This window comes from Lepus europaeus, chromosome 8 (genome assembly GCF_033115175.1).
Source record: "Lepus europaeus isolate LE1 chromosome 8, mLepTim1.pri, whole genome shotgun sequence".
Taxonomy (NCBI): domain Eukaryota; kingdom Metazoa; phylum Chordata; class Mammalia; order Lagomorpha; family Leporidae; genus Lepus; species Lepus europaeus.
The window spans coordinates 8,094,475-8,118,552 of record NC_084834.1 but is presented as its reverse complement, the minus strand read 5'-3'; the positions used below and the strand labels follow the sequence as shown (position 1 = coordinate 8,118,552).

The window sequence follows — 24,078 nt, the reverse complement described above, 5'->3', positions numbered from 1 at the left end:
CAGGAATCCCATATGGGCGCCGGGTTCTTGTCCCGGCTGCTCCTCTTCCAGGCCAGCTCTCTGCTGTGGCCCGGGAGGGCAGTGGAGGATGGCCCAAGTGCTTGGGCCCTGCACCCGCGTGGGAGACCAGGAGAAGCACCTGGCTCCTGGCTTCGGATCAGCATAGCTCCAGCCATAGCGGCCATTTGGGGGGTGAACCAACGGAGGGAAGACCTTTCTCTGTGTCTCTCCCTCTCACTGTCTGTAACTCTACCTGTCAAATAAATGAATGAAAAATCTTAAAAAAAAAAAGATGGGACAACTGACTGGCACATGGGCTCCTAGAAGAGAATCAGGTGTTAACAGAAAAGGTGATGAAATCTGCATGAAGTCTTTATTTACTAAAAATGTGCCAAGGCTGATTTCTTAGTAGACAACTGTATGATGCTTGCATGAGGTATTAGCATTAGACAGTGCCATTCTGTAGATAAAATTATTGTAATATGAAGTTTTTTGAAAATGTGACTGTGTACACACTCACTCACACATGCGAATACAGATAATTTTAGAGTTATAGCCTCTGTATGCTGCAAACAAATCCTTAAGTCCAAAGATATGAAATTCTGATGTACAGGACGACGTAAAAAAGTTAAAATTTTACATGGCAAAAGTAGCACTGGTGAAGTCAAAAGATAAAACATTAATGCAAATATTTACAGCACATCAAACAATAATGCATCTGTCAAATCAATAAAATATAATAAAAACAGCAAAAAACATGAAATGACAATTCAGAGAAAAATGTTTAACTTTCCCCATAACTAAAGTAGTACAAATTAAAATATTTCTCAAGCACCAGACTGACAAAGCTCAAAATTCTTAAATACTGAGTATTGTCAGGAGTGTAGAGACACTGGCACCTTCTTATTTGACTGTTAGTGGAAGTGATAACTGACACATCCTCTTAGGATGCCCTTTGAATCGGTAATTCTAGTTCTGGAGCCTTTTCCTATCAAAATATATAATCATATATACACCGTAATGTACGCTTTTCATAGAAACATAAACGAGAAATGAGTAAGTTCTAATACTCTGATAACAGCTAGTAAAACTGTACTACAACCCAATCAAAATAAAATATGGGACAACTCTTACAGAGTGAAATGACTTGTTACACTGACACCGAAATCCCCAAGATGAACTACTAGAGTGCCATTATATTTAGAACTCATTTCACAAAGGCAGACAGGAATTATGGATTCAAGGCAAGTCCCAGGAGGGCTCCTCAGAATTGTAACTGCCTCTCTGGATTGTAGTTTTGGATAAACGAGGTCTGTTTCAACCACTGTGTGTCACACAGACGCCCGCAAGCAGGCAATTGGCTTATTGCTGAGTCAGGGATGTCCTGGAGCTAAGAGTCCCAGCTTGAAGAATCTGGCTCCTCCAGATTACCCTGGAGAAATCAAAGAGGTATACGAAGATGACGACAGAGCACCTATCCCCATCAAGGTCCTGAGAAGGCCTCACGACCTCACTACTGTAGTCAAAGCTTTTCTAGGGGCCAGAGCTGTGCTGTTCCGGGTTAAGCCACTGTCTGCAGCACTGGCATCACATCTGGGCACCAGTTCAAGTCCTGGCCGTTCCACTTCCAATTCAGCTCCTTGCTAATGTTCCTGGGAAAGCAGCGGATTATGGTCAAAGTGCTTGGGCCCCTGTACCCACGTGGGAGACCTGGATGGAGCTCCTGGCTTCGGCCTGGCCCAGCCCTGACTGTTGCAGGTATTTGGGGAGTGAACCAGCAGATGGAAGACCTCTCTGTATCTTTCCCTCTCTTTCTCTGAACTCTGGCTTTCAAATAAATAAAACAAATTAAAAAAAAAAAAAAAAGGTTTTCTAACAGTTTTCTAATAGAGATTCTTCTAACTAATGAAGTCAGACCTGGGGGAAGTGTCCAGTGTCCCAGTGGGAGGGAACCGATGGCCATGCATCGTGCTCACCTGCTCGGCACCTCCTGGAAGGCAGCTCTGCAACTTGGTGCCATCGCTCCTCTTTAAAGTCGTAGCATTCCACACTTCGGATAGCCTTTGGTGCTTGGCCCCCAACCACCACCATCAACTGCAAAAGCAGAAACGTAAGCACTTGAGCACACAGCTCTCACATACTCAGGGATCTACAGAGTCCTACAAAGGCATGGTGTGGGGAGCATGACGGGATGAAGATGCCGGGCTGAGCTGCGAAAAACAACCACCTGACCAACACTTAATCAACATCAACAAAGGGGCACGGACTAGAACTACAATGCTATTATCTAGCACATTTAGTCAAAAATAAGACTTTCAGAAACTGAGATAGAAGTTTCTGATCCTTCAAGCAAAAGCAATATTTAAGGCAAAACAAAAACAGAACCAGCAGGCAGTCAGCATGGCAAGGCTGCAGGCTGTCACAGAGCTTGCCATTCACAAGATCCTGGTTTTACAAGGATCAGGGTTAGGGTCTCCACAACCTAGGAGAACAGACTGAAATGAGATATATGTTACTGGGTGGGTGAAGTGAAAAAGACACTAAGATATTACAGAAAGCTGGAAGAAGGAAAAAAATCTATCAGAGGAGAAGCAGTGCAGTGAGTTGAAATTAACAAGAAAGCACAGATTCCCAGCCCTCAAGTAAACACAACTCCCTTACTGCCCCAAACAAAACCACTCAATGGGACAGATCATGGAGATGTTAGAAATCACAGTGAATGAATGCATAACATCTATTGCTGGGAATAAATAAGACCTACATGTTTCTTCAACTCAACCCAGCAACTATATACTACGTGCCCACCATCTCTCTCCAGCCAGAGCCACGAATAGGGTTCTACACAAGAATTATGAGGCATCTCTCTACCTCCTAAGAGCTTACGGATCTCACTATAGAAACAAGATCCAGGAAGTAATAAGAACAATGTACAATTATATATGATCAAAAGGCCATTACAATCAGCATAGGTATTAACTGCCACTACTGATCAGAAAATAGAAAGTCGCTATAATTTAGCAAAAGCTTCCTGGAAGGGGTAGAACTGGACCTAGGGCCTCGAGAGACAGATATAAATGTGCCTGACTTTTACCAAGTACAAACCAGCATGTTCTGGCAACAATGAAAACACAGCCATCAAATCAGAAGAATGGAAAGGCAGCAATGTCATATGTGGAAAACTAAACAAGGATCTTGGGAAAAAGATGAGATGATGTTAAGAAAACATGCTAAAAAGAAACAAAAAATCAAAACAGAACATGGAGTAACTCAGACACAAAAGGGGAGTCTGCAACCTTGCCTGATAATGCCCCACCTGTGCTTAACTACTGAAAGGCAGACGTGTGGAAAATACCACTGCAGAATCAGCGCAAATCCCAAGCTTCCCAAAAGAAGCCTAGTTTAGCTATTTAGTAACGGAAGAGTGGAAGGAATTTTAAAGTCTTAAAACAAGACTGAACAGAGACCAACCACACAATTTTTTTTTTCAGGTTAATTATTCAAATACAAGGAAGAATTAACAAAGAAAATCCAGAATACTTTACCCTCCTACCACTACAAGGAAAAACAAAAAAGGTGGTGGGATTGGGGGAAAAAAGACGTAAAACTGCAGAACTGGAACGCACATGAAGATCAACCTCTGTGTTGAAACTCCAAACCCTGCCTAATAGTTGGATAACACTAACAGTCCTGCATGACATTATCTGATGAAGATCAATTTAAAAAAAAAAATCTCAGAAAGGAATACTTTTTAAAAAAGTCCTTGAGAAAAAATCCTGATGTATATACATTTCATGATTCTCAAACTGCACCTCACGTGTTTCTGTGCAGTAGTTCACTCTGGCACATCAAAATGAAGACGAAAGGGAAAATGTGCTGTGACAGAGAACAGGAGTATTACTTGTCCTTTATTCAGCCCAAAGCGGTAAGTGGGGTGGGGCTCCAGGATTCCAGGAAGCAGAGATATAAGAGATGAGGGAGAAAATACAAGAAGAGGCCCAGAAGACGGGGATGGTTGTAAGAAACCAAGAGATGGTGCTGAGAACCACTGTGAACCTATCAGCAGAAGAGTTGTCTTTTCTTTTTCTTAAGATTTATTTTATTTATTTAAAAGACAGAGTTACACAGAGAGGTAGAGACAAAGAGAGCGAAAGGTCTTCCATCCAATGGTTCACTCCCCAAATGGCTGCAATGGCTGGAGCTGAGCTTATCTGAAGCCAGGAGCCAGGAGCTTCCTCCGGGTCTCCCACATGGGTGCAGGGGCCCAAGCACTTTTGCCATCCTCTGCTGCTTTCCCAGGTGCATTAGCAGGGAGCTGGTCAGAAGCAGAGTAGCCGGGACTTGAACTGTGCCCATACGGGATGCCAGCATTGCAGGCCAGGGCTTTAACCCACTGTGCCACAGTGCTGGCCCCAAGAATTGTCTTAATTCTGATGCCCCAGTTACCTATCAAAGACACCTGATCCCAACTGAGAAACATCACACGAATTATGCTATGAAGAATGAAGAAAACAGGAAAGATCTTTTGTTGGGAAAAGTTAAAGGTAGCATGTTTGAGATGGGAAAGGGGTAGGGAGTTAAGCCATTTCAAGGAATCGATCCTGGGGACTGGTGCTGTGTCATAGTAGGCTAAGCCTCTACCTGTGTGGCACTGGCATCCTATATGGGTACTGATTTGAGTTCTGGATGCTGCACTTCCAATCCAGCTCTCTACTAATGGCCTGGGAAAGTAGTGGAAGACAGCCCAAGAGCTTGGGCCCCTGCACCCAAATAGACATCCTAGAAGAAGCTCCTGGCTCCTGGTTTCAGATTGGTTCAGTTCTGGCCATTGCAGCCATTTGGAGAGTGAACCAGTGGATGGAAGACCGACCTCTCTCTGTAACTCTGCCTCTCAAATAAACAAATCCTTTTTTAAAAAGATCAATCCTGAAATGTAGGTTAATTAAACTTTGTTCTTTTCATTTTCATGATTTATTAAATATTAAAATTTTTCTCCTGAAAAGCCAGGTTTCATCATTTTGTAACTGGAAATCCCAATGGATTTCTAGGTAAATATTTAGAAAACTATTATATACTCCTAAATTCAACAGCATCTGTGACACAAATCCCAAAGTGGACAGGGAGCTGGTAAAGCACAGTAGCAAAATGTGAACCTTTTTTTACGATAATCAATACAACCCCAGTATCAGTTATTGAGAATGCACAACTAAAATCTGACACAAAAGTAAATGATTGTAAGTTCACAAAATGAGAGCCCAATAGAAAAGTACTAAGGCACTGCAGTGGTAAAAAATATTATCGAAACTTTATAGTAATTCCCTCGGCACCACTATCACATTTTGTTTGATCTAGCTCATAACTATCATCGAATGCATCTTTTCTAGGAAATACAAAAGCGTAAGAAATTAATCCTTACTTCATTCTTACCCACTGACTTAATCTTGAATATAACCACTCTAAACTGACCACTGGTGCTGCTGAAAGAGCCCCTTTATGAAATGTGCATGGTTGAATGCACGTTGGAAGGGGTCCTGCGGGCAGAGATGCTCAGTGCCATCCCCCACCCTGCTGCCTGCTTTTCCAGCAGCCCTGACAGAGCAGAACAAAGTCCCTGCAGGGCCCCTCCCGCTTCACAAAAGAAAAGCTAGAGCTGAGAAGTCTAACACACTGTCAGGGACACTCCAAGCCACAACCAAAGAGGCCCAGAAACATTGTAGACTGAACAGATGACCACAAACGCACCGAAGAGAAAATAAAATACTTGGCAGGATTTTACCAACGACTCCTCAGAAGGTGTTCAAAGATGACATGTTTATTCCAGAAACCAGAAGTGAACCTGTTTTCACTCCAAAGGTCTCTGTGGCATAGCTAAAGATAGGATAGCTGAAGATGCCAAAAGAGAGAATCTACAAGAAGGGATTTTTTTTTTCTTTATAAAAATGAAATGCTTAACACCTATTAAAGACAAACTACTTAGAAGGAAATTGGAAAGATCTGTATGAAAGAAATGATAGCTTTAAATCTACTACAGCCAAGACTGTGAACACTACTTATAAATTGATTGTTTGTAAGAACAAAAATTGACACCAAATAACAAGGACAAATATGAAGTAATGAAGACTTCTATAGATGGCTACTTACAGAAGCAGGTAAAAGGGCATTTGGAAAATGTAAACACTCATAAAATCAGCAGACCCAGATGGCATGCATACTGAGGTGTTTAGGGAACTAGCTAATGTACTTACTGAGCCACTTACAATTATTTTGAAAAATCTTGAAGAACTGAGGAGAGATCAGAAAATTTTAAAGAGGCAAATACCAATTTTTAAAACAGGGTAGGAAGTGAATGCCTTGTAAACACCTTTGTTAAGCGATAATTTTCAGTAAAAATTTAGAATGATTTTGAGAAAAGCACTGAAACCTCTAGGGGCCAATAAAATGACGAGTAACACACAGAGGATGTTTTAGAAAAACACGCCAAATTTATACGCATTTGATCCTCAATCTCACTGAATGTTCTATGCCAGTCACTCACTTTTGGCTTAGATACTAAACGTAATCACACGGAGTGAGCCTTTCTACCAAGGGACTGGATCAGCGGGCGGATGTTTCTACTAAGGTGTCATCCCAGAGTTCGTTGGGGTCCGTCCTACATTTATTTATTTATTTAATTTTTTTGACAGGCAGAGTGGATAGTGAGAGAGAGAGAGGGACAGAGAGAAAGGTCTTCCTTTTTGCCGTTGGTTCACCCTCCAATGGCCGCTGCGGCCGGCGCATCGCGCTGATCCGAAGCCAGGAGCCAGGTACTTCTCCTGGTCTCCCATGCGGGTGCAGGGCCCAAGGACTTGGGCCATCCTCCACTGCCTTTCTGGGCCATAGCAGAGAGCTGGCCTGGAAGAGGGGCAACCGGGATAGAATCCGGAGCCCCAACCGGGACTAGAACCCGGTGTGCCAGCGCCGCAAGGGGGAGGATTAGCCTGTTAAGCCACGGCGCCGGCCAGGGGTCCGTCCTACATTTAAATACTGACTAATGATCTAGAAAACTGAGCTAATAATACACTGGCAAAATCTGCAGCTAATTCTAAACTGAGAATCATTAACACTAGGAAAAAATCAGAAAAACAGTATCAATATAGATTTGAAAAAAATGCAGACTCCAAAAATAAAAGTTGAAAAAAACATCACATAAAATCATTGAAGTAAAAGAATTTAAAAGACATAATGCAATGGAAAGGATAGAGTAACAAACTAAAGATGATACACAGATTCTTATTTCTTCGTCTGGCATTACCCCGGACACTCACAAGAGTTAACATAAACACGTAAGTCAAAGTGCTATAACGTGGATCACTGTGATGGCCCACACACAAACGCTGCTGTAGGTGCTGGTCTCCTAGCCCTGCAGAGATATACACAGAGCAGAAAGAACTGCAAGCAGACACACAGAGGTGAGGGGGTAATCCACAAGGAAAGTCAAATGAGTAGAACACAAATGGTCATGAATGAAAAGATAAAGGTAGAATACAAAGTTCACACAGAAAAACAAACACTGGAGATATGAACACAATGTGAGAAATCTATGCTCAAATGACTACACACAGTGTGTGGGAACCATTAAATAGTACACAACACAGAAGAAGGCAAAGAGCTGAACAAGCTACTACGTTATCTGAGATTCCAATGTGTTCTGAACTACTGGGTTCAGTTATCACATAAACATAGCTTACATAGACATTTTTCTGCCTAACTTTTACTGTAACCAGTAGTCTCTACTGTTAGTAGAGGAATTTCAACTCAAGAGACAGAAATGAGCTGCCTTCTGTTCCGGGAGCACGGTGTCATGCAGCTGATAAAGACTAAATGAACCCAACTCTCCGCAGGCTTAACCCGGAATCAACAGCGGCTGGATTATACACACCACCATGCACGGTGTCTCTTGCAAGGGAGACTCAAACGATACAGCATGGAGATTCAGATGAGCAAAAACATTATCAGTTAGCGCCGCTGTGGGCCTTTCAGATGAGGTAACAAGTATGAACAACAGATCCTACTTTGGGAAGGTTCATGGGCGTCCTCAGGCGGGTCCGGACGCTCTTCATTAACACGCGCTGCTCTGTGGGCAGCAAGTGGTACTTCATAGCTTCAATGAGATAATCTTTGCAAGCACTGCTATTCTTGACCAATGCTTCCTCTTCTACTCTCTGTAATAAAAAGTCAGACATACCCTGTGAGGCTGCTTCATGAAAAAGCTGTCAGTGAAACAGAAGTAAAGAGGAAAGAAGCAGTAACTATTCTCATTAGCTCAGCGCAGAACTAAGAGAGCAAAGTTTATAAATACGATTAATGGAAAAAGAAAAAAAAATACTCAAGTACCTGGTCCACAAAAATACAAATATGCTGGGCCTGAAAAACGTGCAGTGTTTTTTAAAAAATTCTAAGGCAATTTTTATTATTTATTTTCATTTATTTGAAAGGCCGAGAGAGACCTTGTATCTACTGGTTCATTCCTTGAATGTGTGCAACAGCCAGGACTGATCCAGGCTAAAGCCAGGAGCTGGAGACTTAATTCAGGTCTCCCACCTGGGTGGCAGGGAACCAAGTTCTTGAGCCACCACCTGCTACTTCCGAGGGTGCTCACTGGCAGGAAGCTGGATCATAAGCAAAGGAGCTGAGTCTCAAAATCAGGAACTCTGATGTGGGTGCAACTTAACCACTGTGCCCAAAGCCTTGTTTAACTTAAAAAGCAAACAAACAAACACTCCCCAAATGTCTGCAACAGCCTGGGATGGGCCAGGCTGAAGCAGGGAGCAGGAAACCTTATCTAGGTCTCCCCCATGGGTGGCAGGAACTCAAACACTTGAACCATCAGCACTGCCTGCCATGTCCACACTAGTAGGAAGTTGGCATCGGATGCACGAGCTGAGCCAGGTATCAAACTCAGGGACTTCACTGAGGGATACAGGCCTCTTAACCCCTCGGCTAAATGTCTGGCCCTGCATTACCTTTTAATTCCATTTTTCCCTGCACATTTTGAAGTACCTCATGTAGGTAATAAAAAGAAGTGCACTGAAAAGTTATAAACTTCAATGTCAGCTACAGAGTATTATAAACTCTTTAGATAATATTATAGTTACCTTTTTTAATCTTTAAATATCAAGACAAATAGAAAAGCAAGAAAAAAATTTAAATAATGAATGCTGTGGGTGCAACAGGCACTAATAGCAGGTTAATGATACATTTTACAAACCCAAGAGGACAAATAAAATATCTCGAAGAGATTCAAAATATTTTAAAATAATGTATCCACATTACAAAAGAATCCCATCCTGGCAGTCTGATCTCAAATGGAAGACGGGGTTTTTTGTTCATAGACAGATAGCAAATGCACACCGCTGTGAAATTATGAAGTAGAATTAGATAGTATTGGGGTCAATCTTCAAATTCCATTTCTAGAGGGCAATCAGAAGAGGAGCTACCTAAAGGCAAAAAAAAAAAAAAAAGTCGCGGTGGCAAACAAGACTGACAGCAGAAGGCACGGTCTCACACGCATTTATTTACACGGACTTAACTAAGCACAAACACTACCCAATATGCTCTAGTACTCATCGATCAGAAACAGAAGTGGGAGCACATTTCTAAGAACAGAGAATGGCTCAGGAGAAGCAGCCACCAAAGACGGCAGGTGGCTCTGCTGTCCTCTGCCCTGCACCCCGTGGGTCCACAGTCTACAGCTCCTGTCATCATGTGAAGGGGATCGAGGTGCTGTCAGGCCCAGGACACGGAGCTATGTCTACCCCGATGTCTTGTACATGCATTTACCTGAACTAAGTACTCGCGAGGAAGCAGAGGTAACCGTACATGTTCCATCAGCCGAGCCATAAACTCTTGCCTCACGTCCTTGTCATGGTTCACCCAGGCTATCACTGCTTCAAATACCTGGGCAGAAAACACAAGGAAAGGAAGAAGTAATGGGTTTTGTATCAAGACATCTGGGTAAAACATGATGAGGCGTCTCTTACTAAGATGTCCAAGCTTAATCCACGGTTCAAACATTTGCAAACCCCTGACTTGAGATGTACTTACAAAACTATTCACTCTTCTCCTTTCTTTACTTTTTTCAGAGGGTATTTAGTAAGGGTAAAAGTAACAAGTACTTTTAGTAGTTTTGTGTATTCACCAAGTACTTTTGTCATTTGGTATTTACTAAGCAATTAGTACATTATCTAACCTTACTAGACCAAACCATAGCTACAAAAATTTGATGATATGTGGTCTGTTTCACTGTTGATAATCTTTCCAAAATGAATTTAGTTCTACTTACCTATATTTAAACCTCAAGTCCCTTTAGAATAAAGCACCAAAATAATAAAGTAAAGTGATATTCTAAGATGAAAATCATGTATCCTTGTAAACAACTCATTTCAGCTTTTTCTTTCAGTTTACAAACAAATACTGAACCAAACACTTATAAGTCAAGCATCTGCAGAACAGGTGAACTCGGTAATAGCAGAATATATTAAAACATTTTGAAATCTAAAAAACTGTTTATTTATATTTGAAAGGTAGAAAGAATGAGACAGAAACAGACGAAGATCCTCCAACTGCTGGTTCATTTCCCAAACGCCTGCAACCCTGGCCATGCTGAAGCCAGAGTCTAGAACTCAATCCGGGTCTTCCACATGGGTGGCAGGGATCCAAGTTCTTGATTCATCGCCTGCTGTTTCCCAGGGAGTATATTAGCAGGAAGATGGAGTCAGAGGCAGAGCTGGGACCTAAACATTCTCATATGGTAGTATGTCAACAGCTGCGCCAAACTCCTTCTCCCTTATTTTCAAATTTTTACAAACTAAACAGGAAGGGCATTATTACTTACAACATTTACCTACGAGAAAGTTAATACATTAATATGAGATAGAGTTTGTCCATATAATTTCCCTCCAAACTGATGAATCTATCCCCTGATAATCTTTAAAAGGTTGTAGAAAATGTTTGACAATACGCAAATGGGTCACTGGGAGTGAATACAGACAACTTTAATACAGGAAAAGAGCAAGACACTAAAAATAAAACAGATCATAATTAACTTCCCTCTTTATTCTGCAAGTATTACTGTATCTCTTTACCTGCCAGGTGCCGGAGATAAAGAAGTGAACAACAGTCGGCATCCTGTCAGTTCCATCTACTATTTCTCACTCTGCCTTCTCTCAATCGCTGCTTCTACTTTCCCACCACAGATCCTACTGCTCAGTGGTATGACGGCAACATCCTCCTAGTTAGCCCTCATCCCATTGTTGATCCATTCTACCCATCACTCTGACGGATAGTCTCCAAAGATGGAGACTAAAAATGACATTTCCTGGAACCCACACCCTCATGAAGTGTTCCCCGTGCTGAACCTAACCTGGCCCTGTGTTACCAGCACAGGGTGGTGGACATGGCGCTGTGTGACTCTTGAAGCTGGGCCCAGGAAGCCTTGCAGCTTCTACCCTGGTCTCTTGAAATGCTCATCCGAGACAAGCCAGATGTAAAGTAGGGGGTCTGATTACTTGAAACTGTTATGCCAAGAAAAATCTCAAGCAAGCTACAGAGGACAGGAGGGGACATACAGGGAGACTGAGAAAAAGGAACCTAAAAACCCCCAGCCCCGAACCCAGGCAAGTGAGTTAAGGAACCATCTTGGATATTCCAGACCCACATCCACAGCTCTAATGGAGCCACCCCAGGTCTCTCCAGCCATCTGGGCCGTCCCCAGTGAAGTCTCAGGCAATATGGAGCAGGAGGAAGCCATCCCTATTGTGCCCTACATGAACTGTGACCACAGAATTACCAGGTATATAATAAAATGGTTATTAGTTGGGGCTGGAGCTGTGGCGCAGTGAGTTAAATCCCTGGCCTGAAGCGCCTGCATCCCATATGGGCCCCGGTTCTAGTCCTGGCTGCTCTACTTCTGATCCAGCTCTCTGCTATGGCCTGGGAAAGCAGTAGAAGATGGTCCAAGTCCTTGGGCCCCTGCACCCACATGGGAGACCTGGAAGAAGCTCCTGGGTCCTAGCTTTGGATTGGTGCAGCTCTGGCTGTTGTGGCCATCTGGGGAGTGAACCAGCGGATGGAAGACCTCTCTGTCTGTCTCTATCTCTCTCTGTAACTCTTTCAAATAAATAAAATAAATCTTTTTTAAAAAATGGTTATTAGTTGAGCCACTACAATTTTGGGCTGGCTTTGTTGGCTATCAAAGAAACCCAGAACAGCCCTCATATTTCTATGGGTCAGAACTTACCATGCTACATGGTATTCTCCTGCTGGTTAAAACCCTTTAGAAGCTCCTCCTCACTAGAATAGTTAATGTTCCTTAAGATAGCTGAGAAGATATTTTATGATGTCATTTCCATTTTACCTCCTACCACTCTAAACAAATTCTGAATACCCTTCATACTGAACAAATTGAATGCAATCATTCCTTTTTACCTCTTTACATTTGTGCTATCTGTTTCCTCTACCCTTCCACTCCCATGGATCTCTATCTTCCTAGCAAATTACATATTTTATTTTCTTGTTAATTTTACAAAAAGCATTATTCAAAAGGCAGAGAGAGCGTGTGTGCTCCGATCCAACGGTGCGCTCCACAAATGCGCACGATGGCCAGGACTGGGTCAGGCTGACACTGGACGCTGGAAACCCCACCCGTCTCCACCATGAATGGGAGGAAATCAATTACCTGCTACTACTGCCTCTCAGGGTGTGACCGGCAGGAGGCTGGAATCAAGCTGGAACTGGGACTTGAACCCAGGCACTCCAATGTGCGATGCAGACATATGAACTGTTAGGCAGTAATTCCTGTTTACCAATACTCATTTTTAAAGACTTGGTTTTAAAGACTTGGATCATGTATCTGACCCAAGCTGAGCCATCATCCTCATGCTTATTCCCAGAAAAAAGAAACACTACACTACCCTTTATGGCATTCCACACTTATTTATTTACCCCACTGGCTGTCCTATTACTCTGTGAGTAAAGAATTCTCTTCTCCTATTCAGGACCTTACAATAGTGTCTGGTACAGGTGAGCACTCCAAATAGGTTTATTAATATGAAGAGCAAAATCCTCCTCTGTATGTCTACAGTGCTAAGACTCCATCTCACAAATTTTCACGTATTTTCTCATACTGTAAACAGAAAAACCTGTCTTTTTATGCCCAGGCAGAATGAATATCCTTGCGATGGACAGTAAGAATTTATAGAGCTTCAAATGCAAAGCGCACAAAGGAGAAATTCTAGCTGCATCTCCTCTAAGCACAGTGTTTTCACCACCTGTCACGCCCTGACTTCCAGGGTGCCACAAACCCCCAAAGAAAAAGGCCACCCAAGAGAGGGGCTCTGTCCAAGCAGCGGAAGGCCGCAGGTGACTAACACAGGCCGCCCAGGACGTCGAGGGAGCAAAGGCAGAGCCAGAAGAGGCAGCCACAGAGCTCTGAGGAGGGTGAGGCTCAGGCCACAGGGAACGAGCACAACACAAAGTCACCACGGAGGACGCTCAGTCCAGAACTAGTCAAACGGTGCCATTCCGGGTAACTTCCGTCAACTCGCAAGACAGAGAAGGTCTTTACTGAGGAACGCTGTGTTTGGATCGCAAGCTGTCTGTAGGCACCCAGTGGTAGGAAGATATTTATTTCCCAAAAGGAACTCGTTTCCCGTAGTTGAATGAGTGCAAGCTCTTGCCATGGAGGTGAAGTACAAAACTCTAACATGTAACAATTTAGGGAAGTGAAAACATAGTCACCTAAGCTGACAACCAAGCAGTCAACTGGCTGGGTCCCTTGTCTTCCAGATCCAACTGGCACCCCTACACAAACAGGATCACTAAGTTACACAACAAAAAAGTGAAGTAAAGGATTACTGCACACTGGGCAACGACACATCCACTCACCTTCTCTTCTGAAGAAATGGTGAGTTTGTCACTTGAGATTAAGCTGCACACTTGTTCAATGCCAAGATTGAGAAATTCTTCGCTGAGTACGACATCAGCAAAATGCTGCTCTGTTTAGAGGTTAGAAAGAAAATCCATTAATACCAGTATTCTATTATCACTGTTCCGAGCTGTTTAGAAAGTAAGAGCCATTTCTTAATTTAATCCAATGTAAGAATGACAAAATTAACTGCAATTCCAGGTAAGAATCAACGAGACAAACTTCAACAAACTTAAAGACCCTTGGAGATTTGTGTCTAGGATAGCAAAGCAGCATCAGAGGTAGGAAGTTGATTTTTTTAAAAAAACATTCATTCATTCAGTCATTCGAAAGGCAGAGTTACAGAGAGATAGAGTGTGAGACAGAGTAAGAGAGATCTTCCATCTGCTGGTTCATTCCTCAAATGGCTGCCAACAGCTGGGGCTGAGCCAGGCCAAAGCCCGGAGCCTAGAATACCCACATCTGGATCTCCCACATGGGTGCAGAGGCCCAAGGAGTTGGACCATCTTTTGCTGAGTTTTTAGGTGCATTAGCAGGGAGCTGACTTGGAGGCAGAGTGTCCAGGCCTGGAACCAGAGCCCACATGGGATGCCAGTGTCACAGGCGGCGGCTTAACCCACTGTGCTACAACGCCAGCCCTAGAAGGTGATCTTAAAGCACACTCATGCAACACAGCTGAATCTGTTTTATATGGTAGCATTCGGGTTAAATATCTATTTTTTATATGGTATCAACACTACGAGTGCAAGTTTCGATTATATAAATAAGATAAACTTCATGGCATTATAATTCATGCACCTGAATGTACTGCAGTAAACAGCAGAAGGCTCTAGGTCATTACAATTAAGAAAGAAAACCCTGCTTTATGAAAACTAAACAAAATAAATCTTAATGCTGGTCAATCTGAATATATGACCAACATGTTTTCTAAAAAAGAAACATAATTGGGGCTGGTATCATGGCACAACAGATTAAGCCACTGCTTGCAACCTGGCATTTCATATGGGCGCCAGTTCAAGTCCTGGCTCCTCCACTTCAGATCCAGCTCCCTGCGAATGCACTTGGGAAAGCAGAGGAAGATAGCCCAAGTGCGTGGGTCCCTGCCACTCATGTGGGAGACCCAGATGGAGTTCTTGGCTCCAAGCCTCAGGAGTAACCCAGCCCTGGGCCTGGGGAGTGAACCAGAAGATATAAGATCTCTGTCTCTCCGTCTAATTCTGCCTTTCAAATATATGAATAAATCTTTTTTTAAAAAGTTGATTTATGACATAGAGAGCTCTGAATTCTATGTAAGCAGTTTATCTGGTAATCAAATTCTATGACTATCCCAAACTCCTCTCCAGAAACTAGTAAAATTAGTAATTCTTAAACTACTGGGGAAAAAAACAACAACAACTCTCCTTTATTAACAATATGGCCACTCCTCCCAAAGACAAAAAAATGTTCTATAAATATTATTAATGACTTTGAAAATGACAAAGACCCATTTACAACTTTTCCTGCAAATCCACCTCTCAGGTGCTGCAGGGTGGAATCTTAGCGATGTCATGTTCCACACACGTTCGCACAACCGCGGGCAGTTAGGTAATCTCCCTAAGCCTTGGTGTCTCCACCTGCAAGGTGAGGTCAACAGAAACACCCTACCTATGGAGGCTTCTGTGAGGATTAAATCAGCTAAAGCTTTATTCAGCATCAAGGACTGTGTCTAAAAGACAGTGAAAATACAGAAATCTAGGTCATAGTAAGACAGTGTGTATGCTACGTGCCGATCCATCCCCGTCTGCCCTAGGTGGACTTCTGGGGTCACCGCTTACTGACTGTGTGACCTTAAACAAGGCTCACGCCTTCATTTCCCAATCTATACATCAGCTATAACAACAATGTCCCCATGTAAAATGCTTAGAACTAGGGCCAACAACAAATGCTAACAAATACAAAAACTGGGTATCACCTTTGGCCAGAAACCTAAACTTTCTGAGCTTCAGTGTCCTGACTGCAAAGCTAATTCTTCACAGAGCTGCTGGAACAACTAGAAACGATCCATGTAAGGTGCTCTGTGGAACATCTGGCACGTTATAGATAATCGATAGATGATAACTACCCACGACTACAGTTAACTGCGTAAGTCACAGTGGAATACAATGTACTAACTTCTTCCAAGCTCTATAAAGTCTTAGCTCTGCCCATGTATTTGTTCAGTCACTTTAGCTCATATTTTATTCATTCCGTAACTACTTCTAAGTTCTTCTTGTGCATTAGGGAGCCTGGTGTAAGCACTGGGATTGTAACAGTAAACAAGACATCGTAGCAGAGCCTTTATTCTAGTGGAGCAGAGGAAACACAGAAGTAAGGCACCACGCAGCCCTAAGTGCTGTGAAAAAAGTAAAGCAAGATAAGGAACAGGACCATGTGCTGGGGTGGGAGAATTGCCAGGGGAGGCCTCCTGTGGAGAGGGAAAAGCGAGGAGGCACTGAGGAGAGATGAGAAATTCTGGGAAAAATATTTCCGTGCGAGGTCCTCCTGTGGCAGGAGGTCATGTGTCGGGCAAGGCATGAGGCTAGGAGCTGCAGTCTGACAGAGGCAGGCCCAGGTCAGTGTTTTCCAAATGAAGAATCACAGTCCACTACTGGACTGTGGGTGGCATTACGAAAAAGAAAGAGAATGGATCAAACTTAGAGATATCAGAATGCAAGGAGGAGTATTGGTTTGTAGAACTAAACATATGGATACACATATATGCATGTCCTAAGTTACGATTTAAAAATAAACGTCGAAAGGCTGGCAATGTGGCATAGTGGGCTGAGCCTCCACCTGTGGCACCGGCATCCCATATGGGCGCTGGTTCCAGTCCTGGCCACTCCTGTCTGTTCCAGCTCTCTGCTATGGCCTGGGGATGCAGTAGATAGTGGCCCAAGTGCCTGGGCCCCTGCAACCACACGGGAGACCCGGAAGAAGCTAGCTTCTGATCAGCACAGCTCCAGCTGTTGCCACCACTTGGGGGAGTGAACCAGCGGACGGAAGACCTTTCTCTCTGTCTCCCCCTCTCTGTCTGTAAATCTACCTCTCAAATGAATAAATCTTAAAAAAAAAAAAAAGGTCCTGGCCAGCGCCACAGATCACTTGGCTAATCCTCCGCCTACGGCGCTGGCACCCCGAGTTCTTGTCTCGGTTGGCGCGCCGGGTTCTGTCCCGTTTGCTCCTCTTCCAGTCCAGCTCTCTGCTGCGGCCTGGGAGGGCAGTGGAGGATGGCCCAAGTGCTTGGGCCCTGCACCCCATGGGAGACCAGGAGAAGCACCTGGCTCCTGAATGGCGCAGCACGCCAGCCATAGCAGCCATCTGGGGGGTGAACCAATGGAAAGGAAGACCTTTCTCTCTGTCTCTCTCACTGTCTAAATCTGCCTGTCCAAAAAAAAAAAAAAAAAAAAGCCCTACTCTGAGTGCCAGTACAAAAAAATAATAATTTATTTCTTATTAGCATTGTGATTACAAAGTTCTGTGATTTCAAAGTTCTAAGATAAAATGTTCTAGAAAATACAGGTTATCTTCTAAGTCTTCACAATTAACCACATTCTAATAGTAATGCTGTTAGAATTTTCGAAGGTGAAATAAAGGATTTATTGCCAATATGTATTTCACATAAAAAGATGTACCCTCAGAAACATCTGAAAAATCAAATCTGCATTTTCATGATCCTCATAAATTCTTATTTTATTTTTACACAGAGACTCATTTGTTTGAGATTTATTTGAATGACAGAGCAGGAGAGAAAGAGAACTCTTCCATCTGCTGGTTTACCCCCCAAATGGCTGCCAACAGCCAGGGCTAAGCCAGGCTGAAGTCATTAGCCAGGAACTCCATCTGGGTCTCCCACATGGGTGGCAGGAACCCAAGTACGTGGGCCATCATCTATTGCATCCCACGTGCGAAACGCTGGATCAGAAGTGCAAGGAGTGTGGACTCAAACTAGGCACACCAGTATGGGTTGCAAGTGCCTCAAAAGGTGGCTTAATCCCACTGTGCCCTAACATTTGCTCCTATAAACTTCGTAATACGTTTTTGCTTATTACAAGATCCAGGGTAATTCTAAGAGGATTGGATCTACAAAAATCCAGCTGGTGTACAAGATTTGGAAACTCAAAGTCTTAGTCAAGTAAGGTATTGCATTGAAATAAATAGGAAAATAAAAATAAAAATAAAAATGAAGGTAGATCAATGGGACAGAATAGGAAGCCCAGAAGTAGCCACAGACAAATACCATCAACTGATCTTTGACAAAGAAACAGGCAATTCAATAGTGACAGGAGGGTCTCTTCAACACATGATGCTGGAACAACAAGTGAACATCAATATGCAGGAAAATGCACTTTGACAGAGCCCTTGTTCCTTTCACAAAAATTAACTCAAAATGGATCAAAGATCTAAATGTAAAATGCAAAATTATGAAATTCCTTACAGCACAAGAGAAACTCTAGATGGCCTCTGGTACACTGGTGGCTTTGCAGTCAGAAAATCAAAGGCAGTATCTATGAAAGAAGTAACTGATGAGCTGGAGGAATTCTGCTCTACGAAGGACACTCTTAAGAAATGAAAAGATCAGAGTAAAATCTTTGTAAAACACCTATCTGGTAAAGGACTGGTACAGAGAACCCTTAAAATTCAAAAATAATTTAAATTCCAAGTTAAAAATGGGCAACAGACACCTCATCAAAGAAGATATATACATATAAGGCAAAGACTCATATGCAAAGATGACCAACACTGTATGGCATTATGGAACTGCACACACACAAAAACAACCATTAGAATGGCTAAATCCCAGAACACTGACAATATCTACCACTGGTAAGGCGCTGGAACCTGACAGAAAGGCAGGGCCAGGTCAATGGAGCAATAGCAACTCTCGTTCATTGCTGGTAGGAAGACAGTCTGGCAATATCTTCTAAAACCAAACATAATCTTACAATACAAGCCAACAATTGTACTCCTTGGTATATTTACCCAAATGAATTAGAAATCTATGTCTACACACCAATACTTACAGCACCTGTGAAAGCTGATTACACAACACTGAGTCAGTTACGTCATACCCAACTAAAATGGAATCCAAAGGCCATGGGGAAAAATACACAAGTCACATATGCCCATCTCAAAACTGTCTTGCAAGCTAAGTTCTAACTGTAAATCCAAGACTGCAAGTTTTACCTAGAACCACAGACATCTGCCAGTCATAACTTGCCAGCTCTCTTGTGAGATGCTGCCAACACCAACAAACTCTTTCAAAACAACTTACATAACTCTCTCCCTCTCAATAAAATCTAAACTTTTCCTTTATTCTCCAGACAAACCAGAGGCCTTCTGATATCTATATATCTATATCATATATATTCTATGCAATTCTATTCTCTGTATATTACCAAATACACCTGCTTCTGGAAACTCATCCTCCCCCTCCCCCTCCCTTCTTGCTTCTCTGTGTGTATGTGTGTGTGTGTGCTGCACGCATGTTTGCACAGCTGTCTATATAATAACCGAAATTAAACCAACCAAGATGTGCTTCAACAGGTGAATGGATAAATAACTGGATATTATTCAGCAGTAGAAAGAAATGAGTTATTAAGCCACAGAAAAGCACAAAAGAACTTTAAGTACATATTGCTAGTTATAAGCATTACAAAATTATTGACAAAACCATAATATAGCTGATTCAACAAATGAACATCACCTGTTGCCAATTACAAAAACGAAATCAAAAGGAAAAATAATGCTCAAACTCAAAATACACATATTTCTAAATTATTTCCAATTCTCACATTCTTTCTACTAAAACATGTCCTGCTTCTTAAAAAAAAAAAAAACTCTTGGTGTTGGTATTATAATTTTTGTACTCTCACATCATGCTTATTTTGGTATGGTCAATATGTAGAGCATCACTAAATTTGGATGGCACTGTTTGGCAAAATCTGGCATAAACTGGTTTACTTTAGGCCCTGCTTTTCCTATCTTATATGAGGGTATTTCAAAAAGCTTGTGGACTCTTGGGCTTTCTGATGCTGTCAACCACATCTTGAAGGCCCAAGTTTTCAGCTTTCATTGTTTCTTATTAACCCATGTGTGCAAGATCCAGCCCATCTAAATATTTTACCCAATTTCCTTGATATCAAAATAAAAACATTAAAAAGAGCAGCCAAATTTATTACAGTGTTTTCAAAAGCTTCTATCACTTCTTCCTTGTAACTCTTGTACTACCCAGGAAAAAGAGATTTAGTGAAAAACAGTTTGCTGCTTCAGCTTCTGACAACTGCTACCGAAAACTGGTAACAGAGAAGTAAATTCACCGTGATTCAGTTAATAAAATATTCTAATGAATGGCCAAGAGAATACACACACACACACACAGAGTGACATGCATACCGTAATCTAATGGTGATTCTCAAACTTTATGCTCAGTGTGACAGTTCCCTTGTTGCCTTCCTACCATCCTGGCTTTCTGATTCTGGGGCTCAATTGGCGCTACTGCTAAAAATAAGAACAGACCAGTGTTCCACAATGATAACAACACTCATTACCATGAGCAATCATTACATATTTGTGTACATTTACACACCCACATTCATGGGCATGTATCTAAATCTGTCAGCTATGTTTGACCCAATTTATCGCTCAGAATGAAGAGAGGAGAGTAGGCATGTGTTTAGAGGAACCTCACACTGGGCCAGTACCTCACTGTTCTGGTGCAGGGACTTGAGCCACAGCTTGGGAAACCTGCATCCCGTATCAGAGTACTGGTTCCTGACTCCTATGCTTCTCATCCAGCTTCCTGCTACTGTGCCTGGGAAGACAGTGGATGATGGTCCAAGTGCTTGGGCTCCTGCCAACCAGCTGGGAGACCCAAGAATTCCTGGCTCCTCGCTTCATCTTGGCTCAGCCTCGGCTATTAAACGCATTTAGGGGAGTGACCCATCTCTTTTGGCCTGTGTGTGTGTGTCTATGTCCCTCTCTGTGTCATTCTGCTTTTCAAATAAAGAACTTTTTTTTTTTTTTTGACAGGCAGAGTGGACAGTGAGAGAGAGAGAGACAGAGAGAAAGGTCTTCCTTTTGCCGTTGGTTCACCCTCCAATGGCCGCTGCGGCCGGCGCACCGCGCTGATCCGATGGCAGGAGCCAGGTGCTTCTCCTGGTCTTCCATGGGGTGCAGGGCCCAAGCACTTGGGCCATCCTCCACTGCACTCCCTGGCCACAGCAGAGAGCTGGCCTGGAAGAGGGGCAACCGGGACAGGATCGGTGCCCCACCGGGACTAGAACCCGGTGTGCCGGCGCCGCAAGGCGGAGGATTAGCCTAGTGAGCCGCGGTGCCGGCTTAAATAAAGAACTTTAAAAATCAATCAAAGTTGGGGGCAGCATTGTGGCGTAGCGGGTTGAAGTACTGGCCCGCAGTGCTGGCATCCCACTGTTCAAGTACTGTTCGAAGTCCTGCCTGTTCCATTTCTGATCCAGCTCCCTGCTAGTGCACCTGGGAAAGCAGCAGAGGATGGCCCAAGTCCTTGGGTCTCTGTATGCATGTGGGAGACCTGGAAGAAGTTCCTGTCTCCTGGCTCTGAACTGGCTCAGCTCCAGCCATTGTGGCCATTTGGGGAGTGAACCAGCAGATGGAAGACTGACCTCTCTCTGTGTCTGTCTGTCTGTCTGTCTCTCTCTCTCTGTTTCTACTTCTCTCTATAACTCTGCCTTTCAAACAAATAAATATTTTTTAAAAAAATCAATGATTGGGGCCAGCGCTGTGGTGTAGCAGGTAAAGCCACATCCCATCTGGGCACTGGTTCGAGTCCTGGCTGCCCCACTTCCAATCCAGCTCTCTGCTATGGCCTGAGAAAACATTGGATGATGGTTCAAGTCTGTGGGCTACTGCACCCATGTGGGAGGCCCGGAAGAAGCTCCTGGCTCCTGGCTTCAGATTGGCCCAGCTCCAGCTGTTGCGGCCATCTGGGGAGAGAAACATCGGAACCAAGACCTCTCTCTCTCAGCCTCTGCCTCTCTGTAACTCTGCCTTTCAAATAAATAAATAAATCTTTAAAAAATCAATGAAAGTACTTATAACTAATTCTTTTCAAGTAAAATAAAGCAATCTGTGGCCAGAGTTGCAGCCATCATCTGTGATGTCAGCAACTCATGGGGGTACCAGTTCAAGTCCTATCTGCTCCATTTCCAATCCAGCTCCTTGCTAATGGCCTGGGAAAAGCAGTGCCACCCACGTGGGAGACCTGGAAGCAGCTGCTGGCTCCTGGCTTCAGCTCGGCCCAGTCCTGGTTGCAGTGGTCATTTGAGATATTGAACCTGTGGATGGAAGACAGATTTCACTCTCTCTCTAAATCTGTCTTCAAAATAAATAACATTTTTTTTAAAGCAATCTTGTCAAGGAGAAATTTTTAGCTTTATGTTTGTTGAAGAAAAATTGTTGATTTCAAACTTTTAAGGAAAAAGGGAACTGTAAAAGCTGTTGTGGAAAGATATAAAGTACAAAACACATCTCTAAAAGGAATCTGCTGGCCTTCTCAGAAAGAAAGCTTTGTGTGAGATGAGGCCACAAACTACGGTCAGCTTACATGAGACATCTCCCATAAGCCACTTCTCCAGTACTACACACAGTACAAGCTCCTGCTATGGGGTGAATATCACCTGGCCTCCCGACTCATGCAAGAGTTAACACTACAAAGTTTTATGCAAACAGTACGGAGTAGGTGGAACCTTGATCCAATTATAGCAACTAGAGGTGGGGCTTCTGGGGGAAATGATTAGATATCATTAGGGTGGGCCCCCATGAATGAATATATACATATTATATATATATACACACACACACATATATATATATATATATTATTTATTTATAAGGAAAAGGGTACAGACCAGACAGACACACAGCACACTCTGTTCTCTACTGCCATGTGATGCTCTGTGCCACCTCGGGACTCTGCCAGAAAGAACATCACCAGAGGCTGAACCAACAGGGCTGCCTGATCTTGGACGATGACTCTCTAGAACTGTAAACCAAACTTTAAGCAGCCGGGGTGCCAGCGCCGCAGGTGGAGGATTGGCCTAGTGAGCCGCGGCGCCGGCCCTGAATTCATTCTTATAGTTATGGTCTGACCTGGGCAAAAGAGAACTGAGATCATCACTTCACAGCTCTCTGGACACGATTACATCATTGACTGCTACTGAATACACTATCAACTGAATCTCAGGTTCTCTGGATTAATCTGCCCAATACACACCCAACAGGAATCACGAAGCTGAGGTGAGCTCCTCTTCCTCTACACCAAGTGAATTCGTACTCGGCTTACTGTGAACAGCACACTGGCAATAAATACGCACACATTAAAATGCACTCACAAAGCATTTACACCAAATGTAATGCTCAAGCATAGCTCATCTAGAGTTTATCTAGGGGCTGGCTCACAAGTCCACAATCTTGCACCATGCACTCCTCTCCACTTTCATTAGCCCAGTTCTCACAATGTTACAATCTCTGCTACTGCCTCCAATTCTTACATTCCCATAGTGACAGATCATCCTGCACATACATAATATCTAATACAGATATGCATTCTTCCACCCATGAAAGACATTTCAAAAAGCTCAGGGTAATGGAATAAAGATATGCTATTTTAGTACAAAAACCTTGAATCTATCTAGTTTTTTCATGAACGTTTTTTGTTTTCTAAGGATTTATTATTATTTGAAAGTCAGAATTATAGAGAGAGAGGGAGATCTTCTACCTGCTGGTTCACTCCCCAAGTGGCCACAACAGCCAGGGCTTAGCCAAGAACCACGAGTTTCCTCCAGCTCTCTCACATAGGTGGCAGGGGCCCAACCACTTGGGCTGCTTTTCCTGGCCAACAGTAGGGAGCTGGACTAGAAGTGGAGCAAACAGGACCTGAACCAGCACCCATATGGGATGCTGCATTGCAAACAGAGGCTTTATCTGCTATGCCTCAATTGCAGCCCCTCAGGAACTTTTGTAAGATTTATTTATTTAATAGGCAGAGTTCCAGGCCAAGAGAGATAGAGACAGAGAGACAGAGAGGTCTTCCATCCACTGGTTCACTCCCCAAATGGCCTCAA

General features: G+C 43.1%; 1 protein-coding gene across 4 annotated transcripts in view; it reads right to left on the bottom strand.

Moving 5' to 3' along the window:
- The window catches only part of KLHL2 (kelch like family member 2), a 117,282-nt gene that overhangs the window by 17,589 nt on the left and 75,615 nt on the right, over positions 1–24,078 (bottom strand). For all 4 annotated transcript variants that reach the window (XM_062199366.1, XM_062199365.1, XM_062199368.1 and 1 more), the window contains 4 exons: positions 13,921–14,030; positions 9,817–9,933; positions 8,049–8,198; positions 1,977–2,094 (listed from right to left, as the gene is read on the bottom strand). In XM_062199366.1, coding sequence (XP_062055350.1) covers positions 1,977–2,094; positions 8,049–8,198; positions 9,817–9,933; positions 13,921–14,030 — 495 coding nt within the window. The remainder of the gene's footprint in view (positions 1–1,976; positions 2,095–8,048; positions 8,199–9,816; positions 9,934–13,920; positions 14,031–24,078) is intronic.